Raw genomic sequence first — 26,764 nt, forward strand, 5'->3', positions numbered from 1 at the left:
TATTTTTAAAATACAGCAAAACTAATTTTTATCCAACAATTACTCCAGAAGGTCCAGTGTAGCACAGTAACACCATCTTCTCCCCACCCCCATTGAACAGCAGAAAAAGATTATTGAAGCAACAAATGAAGCAAATTTAAAATTTGTTGAAATGATAAACAAGGTAGTGAAAAGCCAATCAATGAATCAGTGAATCATGCAGAATATATTGTATAACAGTAGTAATAATAATATTAATAATGATACCAACAGTTAAGGCATAACTAAGCAAAGATCATGTTGTCTACTATAAAGCATAATCATTACAGCAGTTATAACGTGGCTAGCATAAAAGGCTGTGGTGAAATAATAAATAGTACATAATAGGAATTGAACCCCAGCTTGGTTTAACATCCGCTATAGAACAAATTTAAACATTTTGAATTCCTCACCATACATGAAATGCCTGTCTACCACTCTTATTAGTAATCCAGGATTCTTAGCTGGTTTCTTCAAAAAGTTCTTCAAAGATCCAAAAAGCATTTTAAAATTTATCCAGGCAAAAGTTCCAAAAGTGTCCAAAAATCAACAAAAATTAAAAGTAAAAGTAAAAAAAGCAAAACAAAACACAAAATGTAAGGTTATTCCAGGCTTTATGAAACAAAGTTGTGGTAAGCAAAAAAGAATAGGCAAATGGTCTGTTTCTCTAAAATATTTAGTAAATGTAGACGCTTTACAGAACGCCCCAAAACCGCATGATTCCCTGGTGCAGCAAAAAGAACCTGCAAAAAGCTCAGTGTCCACGACATCAAAATGGCGGTACCCATGTGTATAGGGTGCCACCATTTTGACGTACCCAGTACGTCCTGGGGGTGAGGCCTGATTGGACGCTGCGTCCTCGGCCAACCCCTAGGACGTACTAGGGGCATGGCAAAGGCCCATGTAGAACGGGCCATAGCCTCAAACCTGCAAGTAACACACCTGAAAATCAAAACAATCACCAAACCCCAGCTGCCCCATCCTTTTTTTCAAGCACAGATAAACAAGACTGTGTTCCTCTCAACACTCCAACACCTCCCTGATGTTATAGTCCCTTTTATTAAAACTGCCTCTATATTGATTTACTACTATATCAGAGCTTACACAGCCTTGTTTAATTTTGAAGTGTATCTCTAACTTTCATTATCAAAACTTAATATTTAAATTATTGTGTTCAAACGTTCTTCTGAGTGTCCATCCATATTACCATTAATCTTCACCTAACCGTTAATAAAAGCAAAGTTCATAAGTTGTTCAACTTTAAACATAGGGTGAAACAAAGTGTAACAAACTGTAACAGTGGTCCAATCTACATGTCGGTGTGTTGTGTGAACTGGTGCAGATTTTTGCACCTTCACATGATGTCTTCAGATCTCCTGAGCACATTCCTACCTGTTCTCATCTATGCATATTTTGTCAGCCACATGCATTGTCATTTCAAATTAAAATGGTGGGCAGGAAAGAAGTGTCTGCTAATTATTTGTGAATCTGTGTAACTGGCTCCTGCACATGATTATTATTTTTTGGCTGTCATTCAAAGTGAGGGGGACATACACACTTCCGCTTCTGTTGTCACCTATTCTGGCTACTGTCATTTTTGCCGGTCAATCAAAGTCGTTGCTCCCTGTCCACCCAATCATAACTTGGTGTGTGTGTGTTGGGAAAAAACAAATGTTTATTTCTTCTTTAAGGTTACAGCTCAGGCATAGCAAATCAGTGTAAACTAGGAGATTTAATGAGGGCAGAAAGAGTTAATAACTGGAAGAGAGGGGAGATGCCGCTGGGGGAACTCCAGCCCCCTCTGTCTTCCCTGCAAATGTGAGGGAACCAAAAGACTGTTTGAAGACCATTTGCATATTTCCTCCATCTGTATTTTGACTATGGCTCAAATTAAATAAATCAGTGGAGGCAACCTCTCCCCACCTCCTGCTGATCTGAGGATCAGCTTGGACCACCTTAAATCAAGTGTTCACCTTCCTTCAGCACTTTGGTGCCTTTGCTGGCTCATGGTGCAAAGGCTCCCTTCTTTTCCTAGGTAGAGAAACATGGGCAGCTCCTTTAACATCCTCTCTTGAGATGGCCTTTCCAGTCGTGCTGGATTCTCCGCAGGGAAAAGTTCATATATACCGCATAGCTAGGGACCTTTGACTTTTAAAATGTCTATCACATACAGTAGTGGAGTAAAAAAAAAAAAAGGAAAAACTGAATAGCAGTTTCAAACAGCTAGTTTCAGTCTTAAAAAACATCAATTAAAATGTTGTAAAATGCCAATAATAGTAGGCAAGCCCTAGATGCACCTAAAACCAAAGAAATCCTTTACAGTAACATCCATCTGCCTCTGCTGAAACATCCTTCCATGTGAAGGCATATGAATCAGATGGTCACACATTTGATAATGCATACTTTTGCAGATCCTTTGGTAAAAGTCACGAATTTGTTTTTTGTGGAATTTGAGGAGTTTTGGGGGAGGTATAAGTCCATCCTTCTTTCCTGTTTGATTTCCCATATTTCATCCTCAAGCACAGACATGTTTCTGAATTATGGTCCAGCAAAACTGTGGCGGTCCATCATGACATGTATGAATCAAGTCTCTTCTGAACCATAGCTTTTTGGAATGGAAGTTCACTAGAAACAGTCAGGCCCTTTATTCCTGTTCCCAGTATCCCAGGACACAGAGGAAATAATTCATGTCCTTCTGGGAGGCTTCCCATAGGCAACTGGTTGACTACAGTGCAAATGGAAGGTTGGACTAAGAAGGGCTTTATAATGATCCAGCGCAGTTCTTCATATGATTTATGCCATTGTTTTAAAATAAATCTGAAGAATGGACTCAATCACAAAAACAATAGCCCTGAGTTTGTAAGATCTTAACAGAGCTGTCAATAACAACGTGTCTTGGAGGTCATGCATTATAGGATCACCATAAGTTGAGGCTGACTTGCTGGCAATTAACAACAAAATAGCCTGGATCTGGACCTTCAGTTCCAGGAAAATAACAATTGTAATTTTACAGCAGTATCCTGAGCTGAAAATAGTCCTCCAGTCCTTGGAGTTTGCCCACCCCTGGAATAAATACACACTCATGATTCTAGATAGCACTGTCCACATTTAGTGGTCTCTGTTGTATATAGTATTCCATGGTATTGATAATGCCAAATTCAGTGGACAACATTTGTTACTGGTACGGTAAAGGTAAAGTTTCCCTTTGACAAGATGGTCTAGTTGTTTCCGACTGTAGGGGGCAGTGCTCTTCTCTGTTACTAAGCCATGGGAGCCAGTGTTGTCAAAGATGTCTCCGTGGTCATGTGGCCAGCATGACTGCACAGAACAGTGTTACCTTCCCACCTGTGATCTACTTGCATTTTTACATTCTTTTGAACAGCTAGGTTGGCTGAAGCTGGGACTAATGACAAGAGCTCACTCCGTCATGAAGCACTTGGACCTCCGTCATGAAGCACTTAAACTGCCGACCTTGCAATTGTCAGAGCACAGTCATAATCGCTAAGCCACTGCATACCTTTTACATTAGAACAGCAAAATTATATTAGGTGGAAAGAAATTTCAAGTGATACTACATTTTAATTATAGCATTTCCATTAAATTGAAAGTAATAATTGAAATCTTTTAAGAGATGGCAGCATACTTACAGAGAAGGACACACTTTATAAAGAGGTACATATAGTCAAAATCTGATACAATAGAATTTTCTTTTCTTAGGATATGTGGACCACGCCATGGTGAAACAAAGCAGAAAGAAATTGATTGGGGGAAACGCTGCGTTGATAAATTTGATATAATTGGCATAATTGGTGAAGGCACTTATGGACAAGTTTATAAAGCAAGAGATAAAGATACAGGTAAGCTTTCAAAAATGTTCTTTGCAGAAAAAGTTGAAGTTCACTGTGATCACCACAGTTCATTCTGTATCTTTGGGGCTAAATCGACAGCCCCAAAGAAGTGGCTTGCAACTGCCTTTTGAGCGCTGGATCAGGGCTGCAGTAACCACATGTTGTGCCCTCGATCTGGTGATTTGCCAGCTTCAAAAGAAGCAGCAGAAGCCGCTCCTTTTGGAACTGGCAAAAAGCTGAGCTTGCTGGGGTGGCAGCAGCTTTTCCCCATTTCTTCGGTGCGGTGTATCTAAATGCTGCACTGCAGAAACATCGTAGTCCAACTGGCTATCTGGGTGGATGGCTGGCGTGATGCTGGCATTGGAGTGGAACTCTATACCCTGATGCTGGCATTTCTTGACAGTCTGTGTAGCCTGTTTCTTAAGGTGGTATACCTGTATTCATTGATTCATTCACCTTAGTTGCAGTGGTCTTTGGGATTTCTGTTTGGCAAGCTGATGTAACCACAAATAGCTGTGACCTCAGGGAGGCACGAACAGTTACAACTTCAGGGTTATTGCAGTGTGGAGACTGATCCATTTATACCTGGAATGTATTGGCTTCCCAGGATAGAAATGATGTATTGCTGAAAAACAAAATGCAACTGAAGCATGGTGAAAGAATAGAAAGCTGTCTGATATTTGATGTTCTGACATATGTGAAATATAATTTACATGGGGTTTTAATTCCAGTTGATGTAGCTGGGTCTCAGTTTTCATAACACTGCTTTCTTCATCTTAATTTAGCATGATTTAATTTATAGCCTGTTTTTCTCATAATGTAGGATGGAAGGTAGCTCACAGGATAGGTTAAAACAAAGTTCTGCTAAAAATAGGTAGGTAGGTAGGTAGGGGGAGAGAGAGAGAGAGAGAGAGAGAGAGATGATGATGATGATCTTTAAACAAATAAGATATCCTATTAAAGTCCCACTAAGTTAGAACAGTTTAACATTTGTTGGGCAGAAGCAAGTGCTTTTTGAACAATAATTTTGGGGGGATACGGTTATGCAGAAAGTTCTCTGTGAAAGTTTTTTCTGGATTATACCCTGGATGGTATGGAGCAGAGTGTTATGCATGCTGAGAGAAAAGGGGGTAGTAGTGGTATTAGGAATGCTTTAACTCAACTTTATTTGTATATTTGTAATGCTGCAGCTGAAGAATGTATTCAGTTCTATTTTCTTGCAGTAATTGGAATGACAGCATAGGGTTTTTAAAATGTTAGTTACTGTTATGGTGTTATTAAAAAGGTGCGTAACATTCTGAACTATTAAATGAGATCACTACCAAATTAAAAAAATATTTCTTCTAGGGGAAATGGTGGCACTAAAAAAGGTACGGCTAGATAATGAAAAGGAAGGGTTTCCTATCACTGCTATTCGAGAAATAAAGATTCTCCGACAACTTAATCACCAAAGCATAATCAACATGAAAGAAATAGTAACAGATAAGGAAGATGCTTTAGATTTCAAAAAGGATAAAGGTAGGTACATAAGTTTTATCAAATGCAACTTTTTGCTTTGTCTGGTTGTTGCTATTGTGTGCCTTCAAGTTGTTTTTGACTTACGTGAGTTGGTGACCCTAATGTAAACCTATAATTGGGTTTTCTGGGGCTAAGAGTGTGTGACTCACCCAAGATCACCCAATAGGTTTCCATGGTCAAGCAGGGATTTGAAGCCTAGTCTCCAGACTTGTAGCCCAGTGCTCAAACCACTACAAATAGTGGGGTTTAAGGAAGACACCTATAGTGCTGTATTGAAACCATTCATTAAACATAAATGCAGTAAAAGATACTGCAAACATTTGCATACATTTATTCTGCTTAGGTTCTAGTAATCTACAATTATGAGCAGGATATTAACATCCTACATACTGTGTAGTTAGTTTGTTCCTCCAGCGTGGTTGTTCTTGTCAAACAGCATGTGGTTTTATTAAAATAACTTTGTCTCAGCTTTCAATATAGGAAGAAAGAAAATCACAGGTTAAATACAAATGAGCAGTGCAATTCTGCATAAAAACTTATAAAAATAAAATGGCAGCAAAACAAAATCTCAAACCAGCCTGAGAAGATATGCATCATTATGAAAAAATGTTGGACTTGATTAGTCCAGAGATGGGCAGTTTCTCTGAGATCATTTTTGCCTTCTTGCAGATCTTTGGGAGTTGCACTCCTTGTGACTTGCTCTCAAATGCAATTTCTATCCCTTGGGACTTTTATTTTCCAGAAAAGGCCTTTTTCTTAAACAGGAAGGCCCTAGTCAACATAGGAGATATTTGAAGGTTTTACAGAATTATATGGGCACACATGTGTGTATGTTTTCTCAAGAAAATGTCCCCTAAATTTTGTGTCTGGCGGAGGGGGGAGGTTTACCATAGTCTTACCGAAACAATCTTGTGTGGGGGAGCATGTGCATCCCTCATTCTAATTTTGCCCATTTGAGGAACAAGTCAAAAATACACTTTAGAAGTAACAGATTGCTGCTTTTGTTTGATCTTAGCATACTGTGGTTTGTTCTAAACATATTTGTGAAACCACGATATCAAATTACCATATTCCTTGAAAATGAACACAAACCTGAAATATAGGGTTATTCTGACTCTTAGTCTTCCATCTCAATTTTTAAAGCAGGTCTTACAATGTAATACATCTTGCATTTTCTCAGTTCTTTTAACGTACACGTGGAGATCAACATGGTATTTGAATATGACACGTAGAATTGTGTTGAACTTGGGAATGTTTACCGTTTATTTTTTTACACTCCATCAAGAAGTATTCAAGGGATATATGTTATTTATGTACTGCTGAACATTTTAACAATTTATGTGTAAAACAAAGTGTATCTATACTGTTTTAGTTGTGTTCACTGTTGGTGCCTGACACCAGTGACATTTTCTAAAAGTAAACTAACTAGATGTGAAATTAATATTCCCCTAGGTGCTTTTTACCTGGTGTTTGAATACATGGATCATGATCTGATGGGACTTCTGGAATCTGGTTTAGTTCATTTTGATGAAAATCATATTAAATCCTTCATGAGACAGTTGATGGAAGGCTTGGATTACTGCCATAAGAAAAATTTCTTGCACAGAGATATTAAATGCTCCAACATCTTATTAAACAATAGGTATGCATCCACTTTTGTAAATATGTGAAGTTTAGAAATTCAGAAATAAGCAGATTCATTTTTATGTGATAGTCAGGATCTGTCAAGTTTGATTTAAAATTGTTATTACATTTGCACCCAGCCTCCCCCCCCCCCCGCAACAGATGCTTAATATTAGGGGCCAACCATATATGAACCAAATATAGTCCTTCTGGTGGTTGTCCATTTTGGTTCCCTTCCACTACAGTTGTCATTGAGAAAACAGCAGATCTGATGGAACGCAGGGTGTATTCTTTCTGCACTCTCTATTTCCCATCTGAACTGCTGATTCTGTGGAGAAAATATGACACATGGTGAACCCTGCTCTTGTGTGTCCTGTTTTTCTGTAGGATTGGAAACCAGTGTTCAGACTTTCAAGAGCTGCAAAGTAGTATGGACTTCCCATGTGCCTTTTTCCTAGCAGAATTGCCAGGAGACTATTCTTCTCATCATCCAGAAGTTGTCCATCTCTGTTTTATATGTATCAGTTGAGCAAAATTAAGCAGCTGCTTTCTTCATTATTAATGAAGGATGCTTTTTGATTATGTTTATTAGCCATAATAGCCACATGGAACTTCCAGACAGTGCACCTTTGGACTTCAAAAACTGAGAACAAGTATTGAGAGAGGGCTGTTACCTTTCTGCTCTATTTACTGATTTCACAGCTGGACACATCTACAAGGCTACTTGGAAATGGGGCTCTGCTTGACCGGATGTTCCAGGAACGACACTAGGCCATCCTACATTCATTTCACACACCCACACACAGCCAATACACAGGTGGTTAGCTGCAGTAGTGAGCCTTAAGATGTTGGCTGCAAATATATTAATGAAAATATGAGCATACATTTCACGAATAATGAAACTGAAGGCAATCCAATTATTCTTTAAGTCAGATGGCACATTTAATGTATTAGTTAATTCACAAGATAGAAATTAAATCAATAAATAATAAGAAATGGCAAGTATACAAATACAAAAAATAGCAAATAACAAAGTGCTTTAGAATTATAAATTCTAATAATTTGTTCTAAACATCCAAATAAAATGAATAGTAATAAAGTAATACCATGTTTCTTCGACTATAAGTCGAGAAATTTATACCCAAAAAATTGACCCTAAAATCCTGGGTCAATTTAGGTACAGATCAATACTTCTTAGGAAGGTCCTGAAAGAAGGACAACCCCATGTGCCTCGACAGTGGTTTTTGAAAGAGCTGATGCGCATAAGTGTGTGTGAAAGAGGTGATTCCCTTCTAAATCTGATGTTAAAACCTTCTCTCCCCATCCTCCTCCGGATTTCTCTCCCCATCAAACAAACACCCCATTTCTCTCCAGTTCCTTCCCTTTTCAATCCGGTGTTAACCTTCTCTCCCCATCAAACTAACACCCTATTCCCCTCCTGTTCCTTCCCTTCTTAATCCGATGTTAAAACCTCCTTCAGCACCAGGGAAGTGATGTTAGCTAGTCAGGAGAGGTCCAGAGATGGAGAAAGAGGAAGGGAAGTGGCGTTTTCCTCTTTAGAGCTTTTGTTAGATGCCCCTATGTTTTACCCTCGACTTATCCATGGGTCATATCAAAATTCATGATTTTTGCCTTAAAACCTTCTCTTGACTTATACATGTACAATATATACAAGTATATATGGTAGGATGATTTGCTACTATTAAGAATTTTTTCCTGTGAAGAATTTTATGTATTTTCTCATTTTATTTCTTCACATATAATTAACAATCCATGAAACTTTCAAAGCATTTTTATTATGTAAATTTCAATCATGAAGTTACACATGTTTTTTTTTCTTTTTTGTTATTAATAACGGTACAAATTTTTTACTCTTTCCACTAGAGGGCAGATCAAACTTGCAGATTTTGGCCTTGCTCGGCTGTATAGCTCTGAGGAGAGGTAAGTGTAATATTAATCCTAAGCCTTCTTTTCTGGAGTACTCTGTGAAATATCTCTTAAGCAAAATTTAAAAGCTAGCTGGATTTCTGTTATCTGGGTTAATAGCATCTGTCAGTCTAAAATAATTTTTAAATATAATTGTATAAATTATATACTTTATAAAATATATAAAATAAAATTCAGGAGAAGAATGAAAGTACAAACCATACTTTTGAAAACATAATCAGTGTTGTTAAAGATCTTTGATTCCAATGTAATATAAATGACAAACATTCTTGATACTCATTTGTCTAGTTTTCACTGAGGTAGAAAATCTTTCTCTCCAATGTGACTCAGTATGCGACATGAGGATTCACATAATTGAAAACTCTTCTGCAGAAAAATAATATTCAGTAATAGGGACAAGGAACAGTAGTGAGCTCTTGGGGGACTGAGTTATGTGCGTCATATGACCTGCTCATTGCACTCTAAACTGGCCTGCTACCCTCTGCAGTAGTAGAGATTTCTTGTTTTCAGATACCCCTGTGTTCTTGGGAGAACAGCTACTATGGTCATGTTTCTTGCTTCAGAAGGAGGCAAATACAGAAAGGTGACATACAGGAACAAGTATGGGGGATTGCATAATTGGAAGAATGGAGATTATAATAAAAATATTGCAGTTGTTTTGACAATTCAGGACAACTCACGGGAAGAAAGTGATTGTAATGGAAAGTGATTTTTTTCCCTTTAGCTGCTTTACATCTCTCCTGGGTGTAGGGTCAGGAATCGTCTGGCGTGGTTTGTTTCATTTCTGTAGTACTGGAAAATTACCCCACAGTAATTCATTTTTGGAGAAAATTCAAATGTGTTTCTTGTTTCAGTCGGCCATATACCAATAAAGTTATCACATTATGGTACCGTCCACCAGAACTTTTGCTGGGAGAGGAACGATATACACCTGCCATTGATGTCTGGAGCTGTGGGTAAGGCTTTTGATACACGCAGTAGAGTCTGCAACAACAAATTGCCACAGAGGAAAATGGTATTGAGAAACCTATTCCATATTTTGTTTTACAGATGCATACTGGGTGAACTTTTTACTAAAAAACCAATCTTTCAAGCAAATCAGGAAATTGCTCAGCTGGAACTGATAAGGTAAGTTCTAACATTGGGTCTATGGATCTCTGAGAAACTTAAGACTTAAGCAAATTTTTGCCAATTTCTTGTTCTTCATCTAAAGTACTGTATATATGAATTATCATTGTTTTGATAAGTCATTTGTGCTTAGATGCAGCCAGTCATTTAAACAATCTGTATATGTAATCATTTCTCAGAGAGGAGAGGAATGACTTTTTTTTCCTTTCACAGACTCATGTATTCTTTGAAGGCAGTATCACTTTTGTTTATCTCAGATTTCCATACCACTTTCATAGGTGGTAACATCTACATTAATTAGCTGTTTCTTAGCATGATAAATAGTGCATTTACATTTTCAAAGTGGTACTCATTCTGGCCCATAGAACTCATTGTATTAAACTTTCACAGAGTCCCCAGTTCACTAAAGATCTGAATCTAAACTATTAAATATGATGACGCATTACAAAACATGGAAGTAATTTGTGCTTGGCTTAGAAGAGTGTCTTTTCCCTGTTGCTTCTTGATACTAATCAAACAGCATTCTTTTTGAAAGAGTTATCCACTAGATGGCAAAAGAGCAGGTGTCAAAAGTAAGAACTGGAATAATGATTTCTATGTCTTACCTAGTTTGAAACAGTGTAGGTCTCTTCTGAAAATGGATTTAATTAATTTCATTAGCATGTTAGTGGATACCTAGACCACACCATCAGTATGATACCTTGCCACAATTATATTAATAGGTTTGCTAGTACCAAAGATTAAAAACAACTGGGAAAGAATGAGAACATTGATCATCTCAAGTCATTACACAGTTGGGGTTTTCTTCTGTGCTGTCCCCATCATTCAGTTACTCATTGGCTATGGGCTTAAAGTATTTTTCTTGCATCCGGATCCTGAACATATTCTTATAGTAAGCCTCACTGACTTGCCTAGGTCTCAACAATACATGCAGAAAGGAGAACAGGTTGCTTGCTTGTAACTGATTCTTTAAGTGGTCATCTGTAAATTCACACAAATGAATCTTGTTCACCTCTTAATACAAAACCAAAGGTCACCTAGTCAACTCTCCTTTTTCCATTAGATCATATAACACAAACTAATCTTGTCATGGTAGCTGTGAATGTTTCCATCTTCATTACACTAGATAAGTCACCAACACTTCAGCATAGACATAGGCCTGGGTACCCAGCTGCTGCTGTGTCTAGACTATGGCACCATTCTCCCAATTAAGGTGCCTCTACAGGCCTGAGTACAAACTCACTCAAGTATTTATGTGAAGGTGACCTCTTCAATTGTTGCCTATGTCTACTACCTCTACTCAGTGTATGGGTTATCTTCTCTAGCTTCTAATGCAACACGTGTGCATGCTGTTGCTCCTGCTCAAGCATGAATATTGGCAATGGTTTTACCACCAATACTGAAAAGTATGCTGGCTCTAGTGTCCACAATTATACTGGTCTCCATTGTGACAACTCTTAATTTGTGGTCTCCTAGGACTCCTAAATCCCTTTCATATGTAGTCTTGTTAAGTGGGGTGTCCCCTATCCTGTATCTATGCATTTCATATTTTCTGCCTAAGTGAAGTACTTTACATTTCTCCCTGTTGAAATTGGGTTTGACCGGTCAACCAATTACAAATCTACCTAAGAGTTGTATTGTCTAGCCCGCATTTTACTAGCTTGTTTGTAAGAATATCATGGGGGACCTTGTCAAACGCCTTACTGAAATCAAGATATGCTATATCCACAGCATTCCCTTCATCTACCAGGCTGGTAATTTTATCAAAAAAGTGATCAGATTAGTCTGGCATGACATGTTACTCAGAAACCCATGTTGACTTTTTGCAATTATAGTATTCCCTTATAAATGTTCACAGGCTCTCTGTTTACTTATCTGCTCTAGAATCTTTCCTGGTATTGACTGGGCAATAATTGTTGAGATCCTCTTCTAACAAAATAGAATGCTTACCATCCTGTCAGAAGTGCACTGATTTCTTCTCTTGATACTTTGCAGAACCAAAGAAAGACTGAGCTCTCCAGCAGATTCTGGATCTCAATGGAGTGAATTATATAAGTTTTGAGAAATTTAAAAATGTAAAAAAACGTTGAATGAAAATGTTGATTTTTACTATTGACCATGATAGTACTCAGGGGGATTGGAAACCCACCAGTTGCTCTCCAACATTGTGTTTTCTCAAAGTTGCCACAAATGCACTACCTCAAAGTGGATATTTTTGCAATGGAGGCTACTTCCAAGTGCTGTCTTTTTTGAAGCAGAACAGGGCTGGGACAGTGCCTTCATACATTTGTGGGCTATTGTACATGTTTCCTCCCTTTCCTCTAATAACAAGGATTTTGATCAGTATCTGGGAGCACAAAAGGTAAAGTAAATGCTAATAATCCAAAGTGTATACTGGTGGCTTAGACAGACTTGTCTTCACTGCTTTCTGTGCCCATTACTCTTGTCAATAAGATGCTTTGTTTGGCTTCCTAATCACCAGGATGTCTTCATGCAAAATTTGGGCAAGATCTTCACCTGGATCTAGCAGCTCTTCACCCAATGGCATGAAAGTTCTTTTCCTTTCCATGTTAAATTTGCATGTTGAACCACTAATTGATGGAAGGAAACTGTTTATCCAGCCATCCTATCAGTTGAAGTTGAACTGTTCAGTTGCTTAACTGCCTGCCAAAGGTTTCTCACTATTACATAGGCCTGTTGATGCCATGCTGCAGTTTCTCCACCTGAAGATTCAATGTTTTACATTTGTATATATACGGGCTTCTTGCGTGGGAATTCCAGTCAGTCCATCAAAGCTTAAATACCTGTAGTGATTCTTGATAGGCTTCCTTGTTCTTACCAGTCCCTGTATTGTCAAAATGTACAGTTGGACCATTTGAATCTTTTGTCTTAGCTGACTGGCCATCACTCACCTTTTAAGATCATTTTCCTTGTGTCTATTAAACTGGCTTGTTGGTCCAGTGAGGTATGTACTTGCAAGAGTGGATGAAGCTTACCTTGTTTTCCTTAAGGTGATCCTTTGACATAATATGACCTTTCTTCCTAAAGTTGTTTTTCAATTCCATCTGGGCCAGGATGTTGTTCCCCAAATCTTGACACTGCATTAGAGAAATCCCTAAATGTTTTAGATTTCAAGAGATTTCTACAAGGAGGGAACATTAGAATTCTGTTCTTTATAATGCTTTTTTCTTAACAAGGTCCAAGGAAGGACCAGCCTATTTCTGTTCAAAGGCTCTCTACATAAATTCTCCAAGTTATTTTGCTGACTTATTAATTAGCCCATTTGCCTGTTCCACAGTTTCTTAAGGCACATTCAGCAAAGGTGACTGCTGCTTCCACTGCCATGTTTTGTTGTATTTCATTGGTTTAACTACATAGAGCTGTCATGTGGATACAGCCCTCAGTGTTCATGAAGCATTATTGCATAAACATGAGAGTGAAATGAGATATCTCAGTTGGTGAATTAGTATTTTCTTCATTTTTGACATGACATGATTCCCTTCTTTGGTGAGTGAGCAACCCATTTGTGTGCTCAGATACACCTGTTGCCTTTAATAGTGGTTCTTCCAACCTTTCTCACTTGTCATGTCCTGCAGCAGACAGTGAAACTGCGGGAAGTAACTTTGGCACACTTGGTAGTGTGCAGTTGGATGGGGGGAAATCCTGCCAAAAGCTACTGAGCACTAGAGAGTTCCATGGGAGCCTCTGTTCATATGCAGTAACTATTTGTATAAATTACAGAGACCATGAAGAACACAGTGCATGAGTATTGACATCTGTTTTGTTTAAGAGATAAGCCTGACATAAGCTCAATGAATAATCAGTTGTGGAAACAATTTTATACTTTGAATTGGGAAGATTTGACTTTATTATTATGCATATGTAATAGCCACTGTTGTGGGAATGATCAAGTCTCTTCTTTCCTCTGCTACCTTTAAAAGGTCTGATTGAGCATTAGAAGAATATGTGACTGTAGCCCAGCTATGGGCATCTCATTAAGCCAAAAACAAATCTCATATTCATTTAAAGCTCCTTTTATTTTTAAATTGTTCCGCAGTTGCTTTTTTAAAGACTAACTTAAATAATATCTATAGCAATACCGCACAGGGTCCATGGATCTTCTATTTTTCTGCTTTTCCCATTTACCTCAGGATTATCACCATCTATATCCCAGACAACAATCTCCCATTTCCTATCCTTTTTTGACCTCAGATATTTTAGCAGCAGAACTTTAGCGCTCTCCTTTTCCTGCCTTTTTACCTTGTTTCAGGAAGCCTAGCAAAAGTGTCTTGAGTTTTCAAGCGGTTCTGTAGCTGAATTGTATCCAGTATTACACATGTCTGTACCTGTAGCTGATATGTCAACATGTGTCCATAGTACTTTCTGCTTCCAGCTCTTTTTTGCTTTTTAGCCCTTCAAAACATTTCCTGATGGGTTATGCCAGTTCCCTCTTTTAAATTTGAAACTGATAACTCGCTAGAATTTCAACCAAAGAAATTCTTGTCAAATTTTGTAGGACCTTTGAATTCAACAGTCTTTACAGAACCAGTTTAAAAATAAGATACAGGTACTAAGGAAACCAATTAGAGTGAATGAAGTAAAAGGTACATGCTTTATTGCAAATTGGATACTGCGGAAATCAGGAAGGAAGTACTGTATGTTTGTAGAATAGTAATTGTGAGGTTTGTGTTAATGTTTGAATGGTTTGTTATATGTTTCCTGTTCTAAAATGAGTATTATGTGTTATAGTTTTGTATTTGTAAATAAAAATTTAAAAAATTGTAGGATCTGCCATAATGTTCTGATGAGCTATGGCAAGCTACCCTTTATGTTTCTAGAAATTGACCTTTGAATTTTAACTTTCCACTGCCCGTTATTTATTTTGATTGAAATTGAAACTCAGTACCCCCCCCCCCCCCCCCCAAGAAAAACAGTCAGATTTTCAGTTGTCTAGCAAAATATCCTGATGAGTTAATGGCTGCTACAAACAGCTGAGCATACAGTGGATGCCCTTGTATTGAGCTATAGCCTCTTTAGATTCTTGTCTGATTCCGTAATCTTTTTCTATATAATATTTATAGCTACATGCATTCATTCACTTGATATTGGTGTTTTTCATACAGCCGCATTTGTGGTAGTCCTTGTCCAGCAGTATGGCCTGATGTGATAAAATTGGCATATTTCAACAGTATGAAGCCAAAGAAGCAGTACCGTCGAAGACTGAGAGAAGAATTTGCTTTGTAAGGGTTGAGTTATTTGAACAAAGCTTTTTTTCTTTGTGAACTACTGAATGTGGATTTTTGTGATCAAACAATAGACTTCCGTATTATCAGATTGAAAATATTTTTTCCTAATATTCCCTTTATGCATTTGCAAATTGTAGAGTTTCTGAAAGCCATACATCACTAGCATTAATCTGTTACTGGCAACCCCAATACCCAGTGTTCTGTACCTGTGATTTGCCAGTTCTGGACACATTAAAGACTGAAGCGAAAGAGCTTTATTTCTGCCACTTTTCTTAAGTGGAGGTTTGTAACTAATATGCATGTCTCTAAACCATCTGAAAGGATTTTTGAAAATGTGCTTTTATTCTATTTTTTTAAGACTTCCTTCCATACCAGGGATATAATACAGAGAAGGAGTTTCCCATTCAGCTGCCCAGACATTTAAACTTTGTCCTTGGCTGTCATGTACACAGAGTTTAGTTGCAAAGCTATGTATCCTTAGTATGCTGATGCTGCACATAGATGAGAAAAAGGGGCATGGGCTCCTGTATGGTTAGGTTCTTCTGTCTGTATTGAACCTCATGCGTTAAGGAGAATAAAATAAAACATTTCTCTTGATCAGATTATCTATTGAAATAGAATTTAGTTGTGGAAAACCTCACCTGTAATTTAACGTTTGTGCGTACCCCAGAGGTGAATGCTCATTGCATTGTCTTTACCAGTGTACATTATAGGCAATTTGTTAATAAACAAGACTTTGTGCCCTGAATTGTTAGGGGTATGATATGGACTTCTGATACATTAAATGTACAGTTCATATTGTGTAATATCTCATAAAACCGAATGTATGATATTGGCATATTAAACACAGTTTGAACAACAATCTGCACAAAAATGAAAACTTTTTTAGTTGAAATTCCTTATTCTTGGGACTACTATTCATCTTCATCCTCTTGACAGTATCCCTACAGCTGCTCTAGACCTTTTTGACTATATGCTGGCTCTGGATCCAAGTAAACGCTGCACAGCAGAACAGGCACTTCAGTGTGAATTTCTGCGAGATGTTGACCCTTCAAAGATGCCTCCACCAGAGTAAGTATTTGTCTGCTGAGCTCATAGCAATAGCAAGTATATTTCTATACCGCTTACTGATTGTACTAAGCAGTTTACAGTAAGTGTAAACTAATCTGCTTTAAAATTAGATTTTATACCTTGGGTTATAAATTAGAAGCCCCATAATGCATTTGTGTTCAGTGTTTGCATTGTAGGATGAGTAAAATCAAATATTGTACATTGTGCAAGTAATGTTATATGAACATACCCTTAGGTTGCTAGTCCCAACTAGAGTAAACCATTGACTGAACCCCTGAAAGGAGACTCAACACTAAATTCCCATTTATTCAGTGTGCTTATTTGTATTGATTGGCAATTAGATTAGACCATAAATCCATCAGCATAAACAAATACACATTGTATATCATTTGCGAGCAAAAAAATCGATATTTGAAGAAATCAGAGAACATGGCCTGTTACTGCTCCTTTTCAAGCTGGCAAAGAGCTGGCTTCTCCAGTGTTGCACTGGCTTTGTGGAGCTCCTATGGTGTGTAAATGCACGCTGCCAGAGTACTGTAAAGCTGTCCCCCGTGTGGTTAGGTGTGTGACGTGATGCTGGCTTTGGGGCATTGTCGGAGCATGCAGCATCTAAATGCTGCGCTCTGACGCCGCCCTGACCCTGGCACAAAGAAGAGCGGTCTGTTTCGTCCCTAGATTTGACCCAGGAGTTGTGAAATTATGACCTTCCACGGTTTTTATTTTACTACATAGCAAACCCACTGGCAGCTAACAGAAACTAATAAACACTGCCGATTTCTTCCCCCCTGCCAACCAATGTCTGTATTCCCTGTTGTTACACTCTCCTTAATTCATAATGCTAAGCTTCTACGATACAAGCAAACTTGGTTTATTTTAAAAACCTAAAACTGATAAGTGACCCTAATGAGAATATGTGCAAGAACAAAACATTTTCCAGTCTTTTAAAAATTTGATCCTTAATCAGAGTTTTCAATTTCTCCATTTCAGCAAATCCAACTAACTTCATCAACCATTTTTCTTGAATTAGAGTAGCAGCTTCCTTCCACCTTTGGGCATAGACAATTCTCGCTGATCTAATTTTATACTGCACAGTCCTTCCATAATTCTACAGAACATCATCCGTGTCCAATATTTCTGTTCTTTACCACAAGTCCATAATATATGAAAAAAGTTCCAACTTTATTCTTGCATTTCTAAAAAGCATTTTAACTATCTTTAAACAGTTTTGATACTCTGTCAGCTGATCAGTACCATCTGAATGTCACTTTATAGAAATTCTATCTAAAATGATAACTCAATGAACATTTCTAACTCGTTGTCTACATTTTTTTCCATTAAAATTGGAAGTCCAATATTTTGAACCCATTTCACAATACAATGAAATGGCACTGTTGTACAACTGGTGACAGAATTTTCTCCTCCTTATTTATTTCCCAGCAGTGACATCTTCAAAACCTGACATGATACATACATTGAATTCTAAAATATATTTCTTCTCTACATATAGTGGGGAAAAGAACCAAGTAGAAATGATTTGCACACATGCACTCTCATCTTTAATTTAAAATAATTATAGTAATCTCTATCCCTGTCTGGAGATAACAAAATTCATAGAATAATGGAATGAAGATCAGCAGTTTTGAATTCTAACTAATGAACTTGCTGCCAAAGTATTGTATACAGTTCACTCTGAGAGACAGAATATGTACTTTTGTTGCTGCCAAGTATTTTCATTTGCTTAATAGCTATATTTTCTTTTTCTTAGTCTTCCATTATGGCAAGATTGCCATGAGCTATGGAGTAAGAAGCGTAGAAGACAAAAGCAGATGGGCATGTCTGATGATGGAACTAAAATTCCTCGAAAAGATTTGTCCTTAGGAATGGATGATAGCAGAGCCAACACCCCTCAGGGCCTGCAGACGTCTTCTCAACTGAAAATTCAAGGCAATTCTAACTTAGCGCTTGGTCAGTTATTTTTCTCTCTCTTTTTTAAAAGTGTTTAGTGTTATATATAGCTCTAGGATAAGAGGAGAGCTTAGAAGTAAGATGTTGCCAGTAAAAAAAAAAAAGTAATGTGCATTGTGGTCTTTTAGCATGACAAGCATGTTTATTATTTACTTCTAAAACATTGTTTTATTGGGGACATTTGGCTGGATTTGGGGACATTTTCCTATTTTTAAATATGTTTTTGTAGAAGCAACATTTGAAAATAATGCACATGTGTCAAGTCATGCATTACATTTTAAAAAGTACAGTGGGCCCTTGATATCTGCCTGGGGTTTGCTTCCAGGACCTCCAGTGAATACCAAAATCCATGGATGCTCAGGTCCCATTAAATATGATGACATAGTAATATAGTGTCCCTTATATAAAATGGCAAAATCAAAGTTTGCTTTTTGGAATTTATATTTTTAAAAATATTTTCTAGCCATGGATGGTTGAATCCATGGATTTAAAAAAAAATCTATGGATATGGAGGGCCAACTGTAAAGTTCCAAGCTCTGTAATGGGATTTAAGTTTTGTAGTAGACTAAAGAATGTAAGCTTTGGCACGTTCATTGTAATACACTGCTATCAAAGAGAGAAGTTGCCTGCCTATCTTGGCCTAACTTGGCAGGTGGAGGGAAAATGTGCTGAAATTGTTCTTGATCAAAACACCAGAAAGGAAAGCACAGAAAGCAGCAGCCACTCTGGTGGAATGGTCGCGAACCCAAGTCAGAGAGTCCATTTGATCCAGTTTGTAAGACAGATGAATAGTTGATGCCACTCACTTCAAGAAGCATTGCAAGGAGCTAGGCAGTCCCTTCCTCAGTATCAAGTAACAAACAGTCTGGGAAGACCACATAGAAGATCAATGACTTGCGTGCCAATATCTCTCACAGTCCAGAGGAGGGTTCTGAAACAGGGAAGACAACAAAATGTCCTGGCTGAGATGAAAGGATGACACCACATTTGACAAGAAGGTGATGTTGAGTTTCAGCACAACCCTGTGTGGATGGAACCGAAGATATGGGTCATCCACCACATGAGTTGGCTGAGACACCCTCTGTTGATGGAATCGAAGATACAGGTCATCCTCCTGCAAGGCACAAAGCTCTCCTAGCAGTTATAGTAGTAACCAAAACTGCAGACACCATTTTTCATCTACTGTACAAGCTATTGCAGCAATGCAAAAACCTGACACCTTGGTTGTAATCCCTGGCTGCTGGTTGGCCAGAAGGTAATCAGTGTAAAATATATCAGGTTTACCTTGTATTTTTTGTAAAATTGGTGCTATAAAACAATGCTGAAGATCCCGGTAAATGGTGCAGTACAATAAAACATGCCCCACTGTTTCTACCTCCCCAGACCGACAAGGACATAAACGTTCACAAAATGATTTGTTATTATATCTTCCTGCAAATAAGGCCGATGGAAATACATTAAATTTGGCCAGAGTAAAGGCTTTCCTATAGTTTGGATTTGTTAGATCATTCAAATATGCAGCAAGGACAAAGCCTCTCCAACTGTCTTTAAAAGTTGAGTGTAAAGAGACTGCACTTATGATTTTGTAGTTCGATGTCCTGTATGCGCTAGCAAATGTTCTCCTTAGCTTTTGCATACCTCATGGCTAGAATAACAGATTGTGAGAAGCCACCAAAGTACTTGGGCCCTTCTGTTTAGAGGTAACAACATCCGTCAGGACCGAGGCTGCCTTCTCTATACTCGACTTGAACTTGTTCAAAGACAACAATTGATGCCAAGGGCCCACTTCATCTCTCAAAGGGCACTGATGACACTCAAGCTCTTGCAGTTTCAAGGCCTGCTCACACAGAAAAGCTGTAAGGCAACACTCTCTGTTGCATTAGGCCTGTGAACACTACACAGTGCATACATGAGGCCACAATATGGGACTTGCCCGAACATTGAAGGCATCTGAAAAGCCCATCTTGGTCTGGAATCTTAGTGCCACATTTGACACACTTCTTAAAAGAAGCCAGTGGTACTGAGAATGCCCAAGGGCTAGCATGGCTAGAAGCTCACACCTACAATAGATCCTCAGAAAACGTCTTCCAGTTCGAGTGTATGAACGCTGTTCCTAATGAGGCAGCTGCAGTGGTGGATGAAAAGGAACTGAATTTTTCGTGGGAGCCCCTTAAATAGGGCTGGTACAGGTGGGTGGGCTACTGCCCAAACTCTTCAGAACACTTAAGAACAAGGGTTCCCAACCTTTCTTTGTTTGCGGAGCCCTAATTTCTGTGGCACAGCCCCTAAGAGGCCTACTCTATGTCTTACAAGTTAATGGTATTTAGGAGAATACAGTGGGCCCTTCCTTTATGCAGGGGATCCATTCCAGATCTCCTCTCCCCCCTCCCCCGCATAAGGGAAATTCTGCGTATGTTCACGTCTCATAGAAAACAATGCTGTGCATACGCCATAAGCACGTGCGCCATATGTTTTATTGTCATGCAGCTTCAGTGTAAGCTTGAACCTGCTTATAATGCGGTTGCATATGGTACAGGCACACTGTATATAAGAATATATTCTTTAATTTCATTCCATTTTTGTTTCTTTCATTTTCTTGGAGTGGCCACAAAGTACCTGGGAATTGCACATGGAGCCTTAAGGGTTCCTCAAAGCACAGGTTGGGAACCCCTGTTTTAGAATACTCCAAAAGAGACATTGGGCAGGTGCAAGGTAACTCATTTGTATGAGCGATGGAGACCACAAAGGGGAATTCTGTGTGTACATAATTTCTAGATAGTGGCTCCTTGCAATTTTTCACAGGTTAGTTAATCTAGAACAGGGATGCATGATTTTGCAGCCAACTACTAGGTGTCTTTTTCACAGTAGGAAATTAGAAAGCAGTGAGAAACAGAGTGATATTAGGCATATTTCTGTGCTGCCTGTGCCTGGACATGTGTATGCCATAATCATATTTGGTAGTTTGAATAACAAACTATATTTAAGTATACTCTTTTCTAAATGATGTTTAGAAATTTCTGTTATCTTGATGCAGGCTTCATTCATATGGTTGCCTAAATGGTATTTCAGGTGACTGAACAAGCCATTGGTGAGCCTCAGGCTTGTTTGTTGCCATTCCTGCCTCATTCAGAATTTGACAGTAGGAGCATACAAAATTCTGTTGTAATTGTAAAGCAAGGAAGCTCATGTTTTGTTTTGTTAAATAGGACAGTTTTGGTTCTACAGAATTCAAATGTTATGTGGAACTGTGGCTTATTCTAAAATGCAAGTAGAAAATTTCACTTTCCTTACCTCTGAGGTTACAGAGGAACTGCAGGGAGCTTTTCGTAATCATTGAAATACAATTTAAGTGATCACCTGAACTGGGATGTAGGAAATATAATTTTGCTTTTCACCTTAAATATGATTATACTAAACATCTTTTTATGTTCTTCTCTTTAGTGAAAGGTGGCAGTGGTCAGCCACTAAATCAAAATGAAGTGGCCTTTCTTCTTAACCTGCTTCAGTCTAAAACCAGTATTAATATGGCACAATTTGCTCAAGTGCTGAACATTAAGGTGAATCCTGAGACTGAGCAACAGCTAAATAAAATAAGCCTTCCATCTGGCATTTTGGAAGCTGGAGAAAAACAGCTTGAGCCTCAGCTTCTGCAGCAGCAGCAACCACCGCCGCCGCCGCCACCACCACCACCACCTAAGGCACCACCACCACCCTCACCCTCACCAGAACAGGAGCCTTTAAAACAAGCAGCAGCTCCTCCTCCTGTGCAGACTGCTCAATTAACCCAAACAAAAATTGACACAGAGGTTACTCAGGCAGCTGTGCAGAGTGCATTCACTGTTTTGCTGTCTCAGTTATTAAAGGCTCAGCAACTGAAGCAAAAAGAAGATGTAGTAGAAGAGAAGGAGAATGGCTCAGGAAGTGAAATGCCATTACATCCCAGGCAGCCCCCAGAGCCAAGTACGCCTGCATCTGGCAACTGGGAGGATGCAGACTCTCCAATGTCCATTTATCCCCATCTTATCAAATCATTATATGCATGTGCAGGTAAGAATCTGTGGGAAACACTAGATAAATAAGGAATGCACAGAGCTTGTGAATGATTTTACTGTGTCTGTAAAGCTCCTGTCAAACTTAGCTGAAGATAATTATCTGAAATTCTGTCACATTCCTTAGTTAAACTGAGCTTATATTGTCAGATCACAGCAGAAAATTGGAACCTGGTAATATAAGTGTTTCAAACTAAGACTGCAATCCAAGGATTTTCATTTAGAATAGTCTTAGACAGTGGTCCCCAAAATGTGCCCTTTAAGAGATTTTAGACTTCAGCTTCCAAATGACTCAGCTGTGTTGGCCAATAGTCTGGGATTCTGGGAGCTGAAGTCCAAAATCCCTTAAAAAGCAGTTTGGGGACCACTGGTCTAAGATATCAGAAATAGCTTTTGTCACAACCTCACTTTGCAAAACTGTTTCAAACACAGCACGGGTAGCTACTGTTAAAGAGCCACATATCTTGATATTTCCTTCTTCTTGCATCTTTGGATCCTGGATTGGGTATAGTATGTTCTGTTCCAGTAAGATGTTATTGAGAACTATATAAATAGCAATGGTAATAAATGTTTAGAAGGACTTAAAGTGACAGTTTATCCATCATTAGATGGGTTTATTTAATGCACATTTCCCTGCTAGTTAATTTGTGAAGATCGTATGTCACTTGTTTTTACATATAAGGAATAATATTTTATGATCAAAGTCTGTCCTTGAGTGCAGAGATGAGACAGGGAGTTGCTTACTGAGCAGAAGTTTTAAGGTAACCTAACCACCATTAAGCTCTTTGCACTCCTTTCAGAAACCCCAGAGGGGAACAGATTTGTAACATTATGGGGTAATGCACAAGGGCTGCGACTTAGACAGAAGGAGCAGCAAATTGGATTAATTTCTCAGGGCTGCCTTTTACAAGAATAGGTGCCCTCCCCCACATAACCTTATTGTAAATATTGATGGCTGTTGTTTTAAGTAGTTAAGTTCTGGTTATAGATTTCACTCTCAATCATCTAAAAATCCATTTAGGACAAGACGATTTGGTCAGGCACCCTGAGATGAGACCTCAAACGCCAGAAGAACGACCTCGAATCTTGCCTCCAGACCAGCGCCCCCCTGAGCCACCAGAACCACCACCTATCACTGAAGAAGACCTTGATTATCGGATAGGGAACCAACATTTATCATCATTGTTTAGCTCTGCAGGGATGGATCCTAATGCTGGAGTGAAAGCAGCTCTTCTACAGCTACTTGCTCAGGCTCAAACAACTGAGAAACCAGCAACATCTAATGTGGATTTCCAAACAAGAGATTCCTTTATGACAGGTCCAGACTATAAGGATAGTTTTGGATCTTCTACATTCTCTTCTGCTCATTACAGTACTAGTGACGGAATAGGAAGTGGATCTTCTGGGACTTTAGAAAGGGGAAACTTTATTGGGAATTCAGATGTGCAACCCTTGGAGAATTACAATACTGCTTCTTCTCACACTAGTAGTGCCCCTCCACCTCCTGCCTTTTCAGAACCATTTCATAGCTCTGTAACTGGTTATGGAGACATTTACCTCAACACTGGTCCCATGCTATTTAGTGGTGATAAGGACCATAGATTTGAATATAGCCATGGTCCCATCACTGTTCTGAGTAACAGTGGTGACACATCTGCAGGGTCTGGATCTGAAAGTACTCATTCTTTGTCTTCAAAGATGCAGAACTATAGCTATGGCACCAATTTACAAGAGCCCCCTGGTAGTGTTGGCCATATGCACGGACAAACATGGACTTCTCCTCCTCAAGGACCTGGATATTCACAAGGATACAGGGGACATATTAGCACATCAGCAGTCAGAGGACGAGGCAGAGGATTGCCATATTGAGCATTTGTTTTGTTTTTTTCCCTCAGGCACATCATTTTTACCTGGAAAGACTTTGTAGCTGTGATTTCAAAGCAGCAGTCCAACAGACTTGAATAATGTTAATTCAACAGCTTTATTTTTATGTGGAAAAGGGTCTTGCATACAATAGGAAATTGCTTACAATTCATGCTGTTCCGAGTACCAGAAAATTGATTGTACATCTTTGCAAATCCTAGCTATAAATTTTATATTTTGGCAGTTTTAAGTCAATGCTAAATTTAGGGACATCAGCTTTTTATGGCACACTGTCAGATCTGAACTATGCACACACTTGTGCTTTTTTGTAAGTTTGGACCAACTTTTATGTAAAAATTTTACAACAATCAAACAGGGCACTGATTTATTTGGTATTTCTTTTTACAAAACTCCTTTAGTCAAAACGTCACTGTCCTTGCACTGCTTTCAGTGTTATCTGTGGAAGGTGTTCTTTGTGCTCATTTCAGACAAATAAAATACAGTCTTTCTTGATACTAGTTTTATACATACTTGGACATTCATTTGATTTACTTTCAGAGTCATCCATCTAGTAAAATATCCTGTCCATCTAACCAGTGTTAGTATTTTTTTTTAAAAGAAACTGTTTTACTTGAATGGTAAGTGCCTTAACGTTGTAAGCTTAAGGTCTGCAGAACATTTCATTGAATTCAAAAGGTTTGAAGGTATTTTGTAGTTTGATACAAAGAAATAATATTTACACAACTTTGCTGGTAAGTTAATTCTTGTGGATATTCATGTGCCAGTAGGTAAATTAAGATACTTAGCTTTCTTTTACCCCACATTACAACCATATCCCCCCCAAAAATTAAGGCAAAATGAGAATGTATGGGCAGTAATAAAGATTTGTTTTCTTCAATTTTCTGTAATACCTTTACCAAATAAAACTTAGTGTCCTGTTTTATTAAAAATAGTCTCATTATAAAAAAAAAGAAAGAATAGCATAGCATTTATATCAACATACAGTGGTTTTGCATTTCCAAAATGGTTTTGGAAACAGATGCTTGCTTTTCCCACATAACTGATGCAGAATGTAACCAATGTTACATAACCAGCATTTGATGCAACAGAAGTTTAAAAAGTAGTTAAAAGTTCTGGAAACCGGGACTGTGCCAATCAGTTCTGTGTAACTTGTTGCTTGATTTGAATCTATTTTGGAATAATCCCATATGTGTTCACTCTAAAAGCAAAAAAGAAAAAAAAAAGGCTCCTAGCTTTCCAACAGTACAAATTTGTTCTATGAGAATGAGACTTGAGCCTCTCCCTGCAAAGATAGGGCACTGGCTATGTTTTCTGCGTACTGAAATGTTTTTAAATGACCATATTGGAGAAACTGTTCCCAACTGATTATCCAGTTGACAAGCCAGTGCATATGTAGCTATTTTCTAAATATGTAATGTTTCTATTAACTAAATTACAAATGTAGTCTTGTCAGCTGTGACTTGAATCTTTTAGAAACAGGCTTATCACTGCTTCAAATATTTGACTCTTGATTTCAGTTAACATTGCAATTGTAGGGTGTCAAATTTGTTGGATCTCCCTTGTAAATAAGACATTGCTCATTTTCAGTATCATTTAGAGAATCTTGACTGAAAATAAAAGCAGCTTAACTGGAAGAAAGTACTTTGTAATTCTAACACCTTGCGTTGATATTTTATGCAGAAAAAGTTGTTGGTTTGGAGCAAGCCTTCTGGAGGAAACAATCGAGGCTTACTTAGAAATGAGAACCATTAACAACCACTTTTTGTTAATTTCGGCTCTAATCTAATAGGTCACATCCTATCCTATCCATCCTATGCAGTACTGCAGAGGTAATGGAATGTGTACTAATATCCTTTAACTGTATGCACAAATAAAACTGTGTTGCCATCTTAAAAATCCAGCAAATATGGACCAAGGCCAACTTTTCCATATACTGTAAAATGAAAATGGAGACATTTTTTGCCCCAGTGGCCAAACTCACTCTGCTGAACATGTGGGTGCTAAAAGCAGACATGTCCACTTGGGCCCATACTTGATTGCTGAGTCCCCATTTATTCATTCATAAAGACTTTCCCTTTTTAAAAACAACAACATATATATGCTGAATTAATCTTTTTAACATTTCCATTAACCCCAGAGTAGGTTTTTGAAAAACTTGGTTGCAGTGCAGGAAGGGTGTCTTTTTAAGTAGACATTGCAGACTTTTAAAAGCTTTAGTTTGCACTGTGCCAGCAGAGAGGTTCAGAGAAAATCTGATTAGCTGCTTTCTGAAAGGAGGCCGGGCCTGTGGTTAACCTGATAGGCCACATCTATGTCTTTCTGTTCCAAGAGGTGTTGAATCTTCATACCTGACATAAAGTGTTAAAGGGCTTTTTCAATAACAAATCTTCATTCTTTTTAGATATCCTGCTACAAATCTGGTGGAAACTCAGCAAGGTCACTTCTGTTTCTTGAAAGATCTCAGTTT

At 38.3% G+C, this 26,764-nt stretch overlaps 1 protein-coding gene across 1 annotated transcript in view; it reads left to right on the forward strand.

Moving 5' to 3' along the window:
• Positions 1-24,794, forward strand: part of CDK13 (cyclin dependent kinase 13) — a 48,819-nt gene extending 24,025 nt beyond the window's left edge. The window contains exons 4-14 of the mRNA XM_042473587.1: positions 3,736-3,875; positions 5,214-5,384; positions 6,837-7,026; positions 8,892-8,948; positions 9,809-9,910; positions 10,005-10,082; positions 15,206-15,322; positions 16,268-16,399; positions 18,165-18,364; positions 21,806-22,411; positions 23,435-24,794. Of these exons, the coding sequence (XP_042329521.1) occupies positions 3,736-3,875; positions 5,214-5,384; positions 6,837-7,026; positions 8,892-8,948; positions 9,809-9,910; positions 10,005-10,082; positions 15,206-15,322; positions 16,268-16,399; positions 18,165-18,364; positions 21,806-22,411; positions 23,435-24,282 (2,641 nt within the window). The 3' untranslated portion in view covers positions 24,283-24,794. The remainder of the gene's footprint in view (positions 1-3,735; positions 3,876-5,213; positions 5,385-6,836; positions 7,027-8,891; positions 8,949-9,808; positions 9,911-10,004; positions 10,083-15,205; positions 15,323-16,267; positions 16,400-18,164; positions 18,365-21,805; positions 22,412-23,434) is intronic.
• Positions 24,795-26,764: the final 1,970 nt, after the last annotated feature.

This window comes from Sceloporus undulatus, chromosome 6, assembly GCF_019175285.1.
Source record: "Sceloporus undulatus isolate JIND9_A2432 ecotype Alabama chromosome 6, SceUnd_v1.1, whole genome shotgun sequence".
Taxonomy (NCBI): Eukaryota; Metazoa; Chordata; class Lepidosauria; order Squamata; family Phrynosomatidae; genus Sceloporus; species Sceloporus undulatus.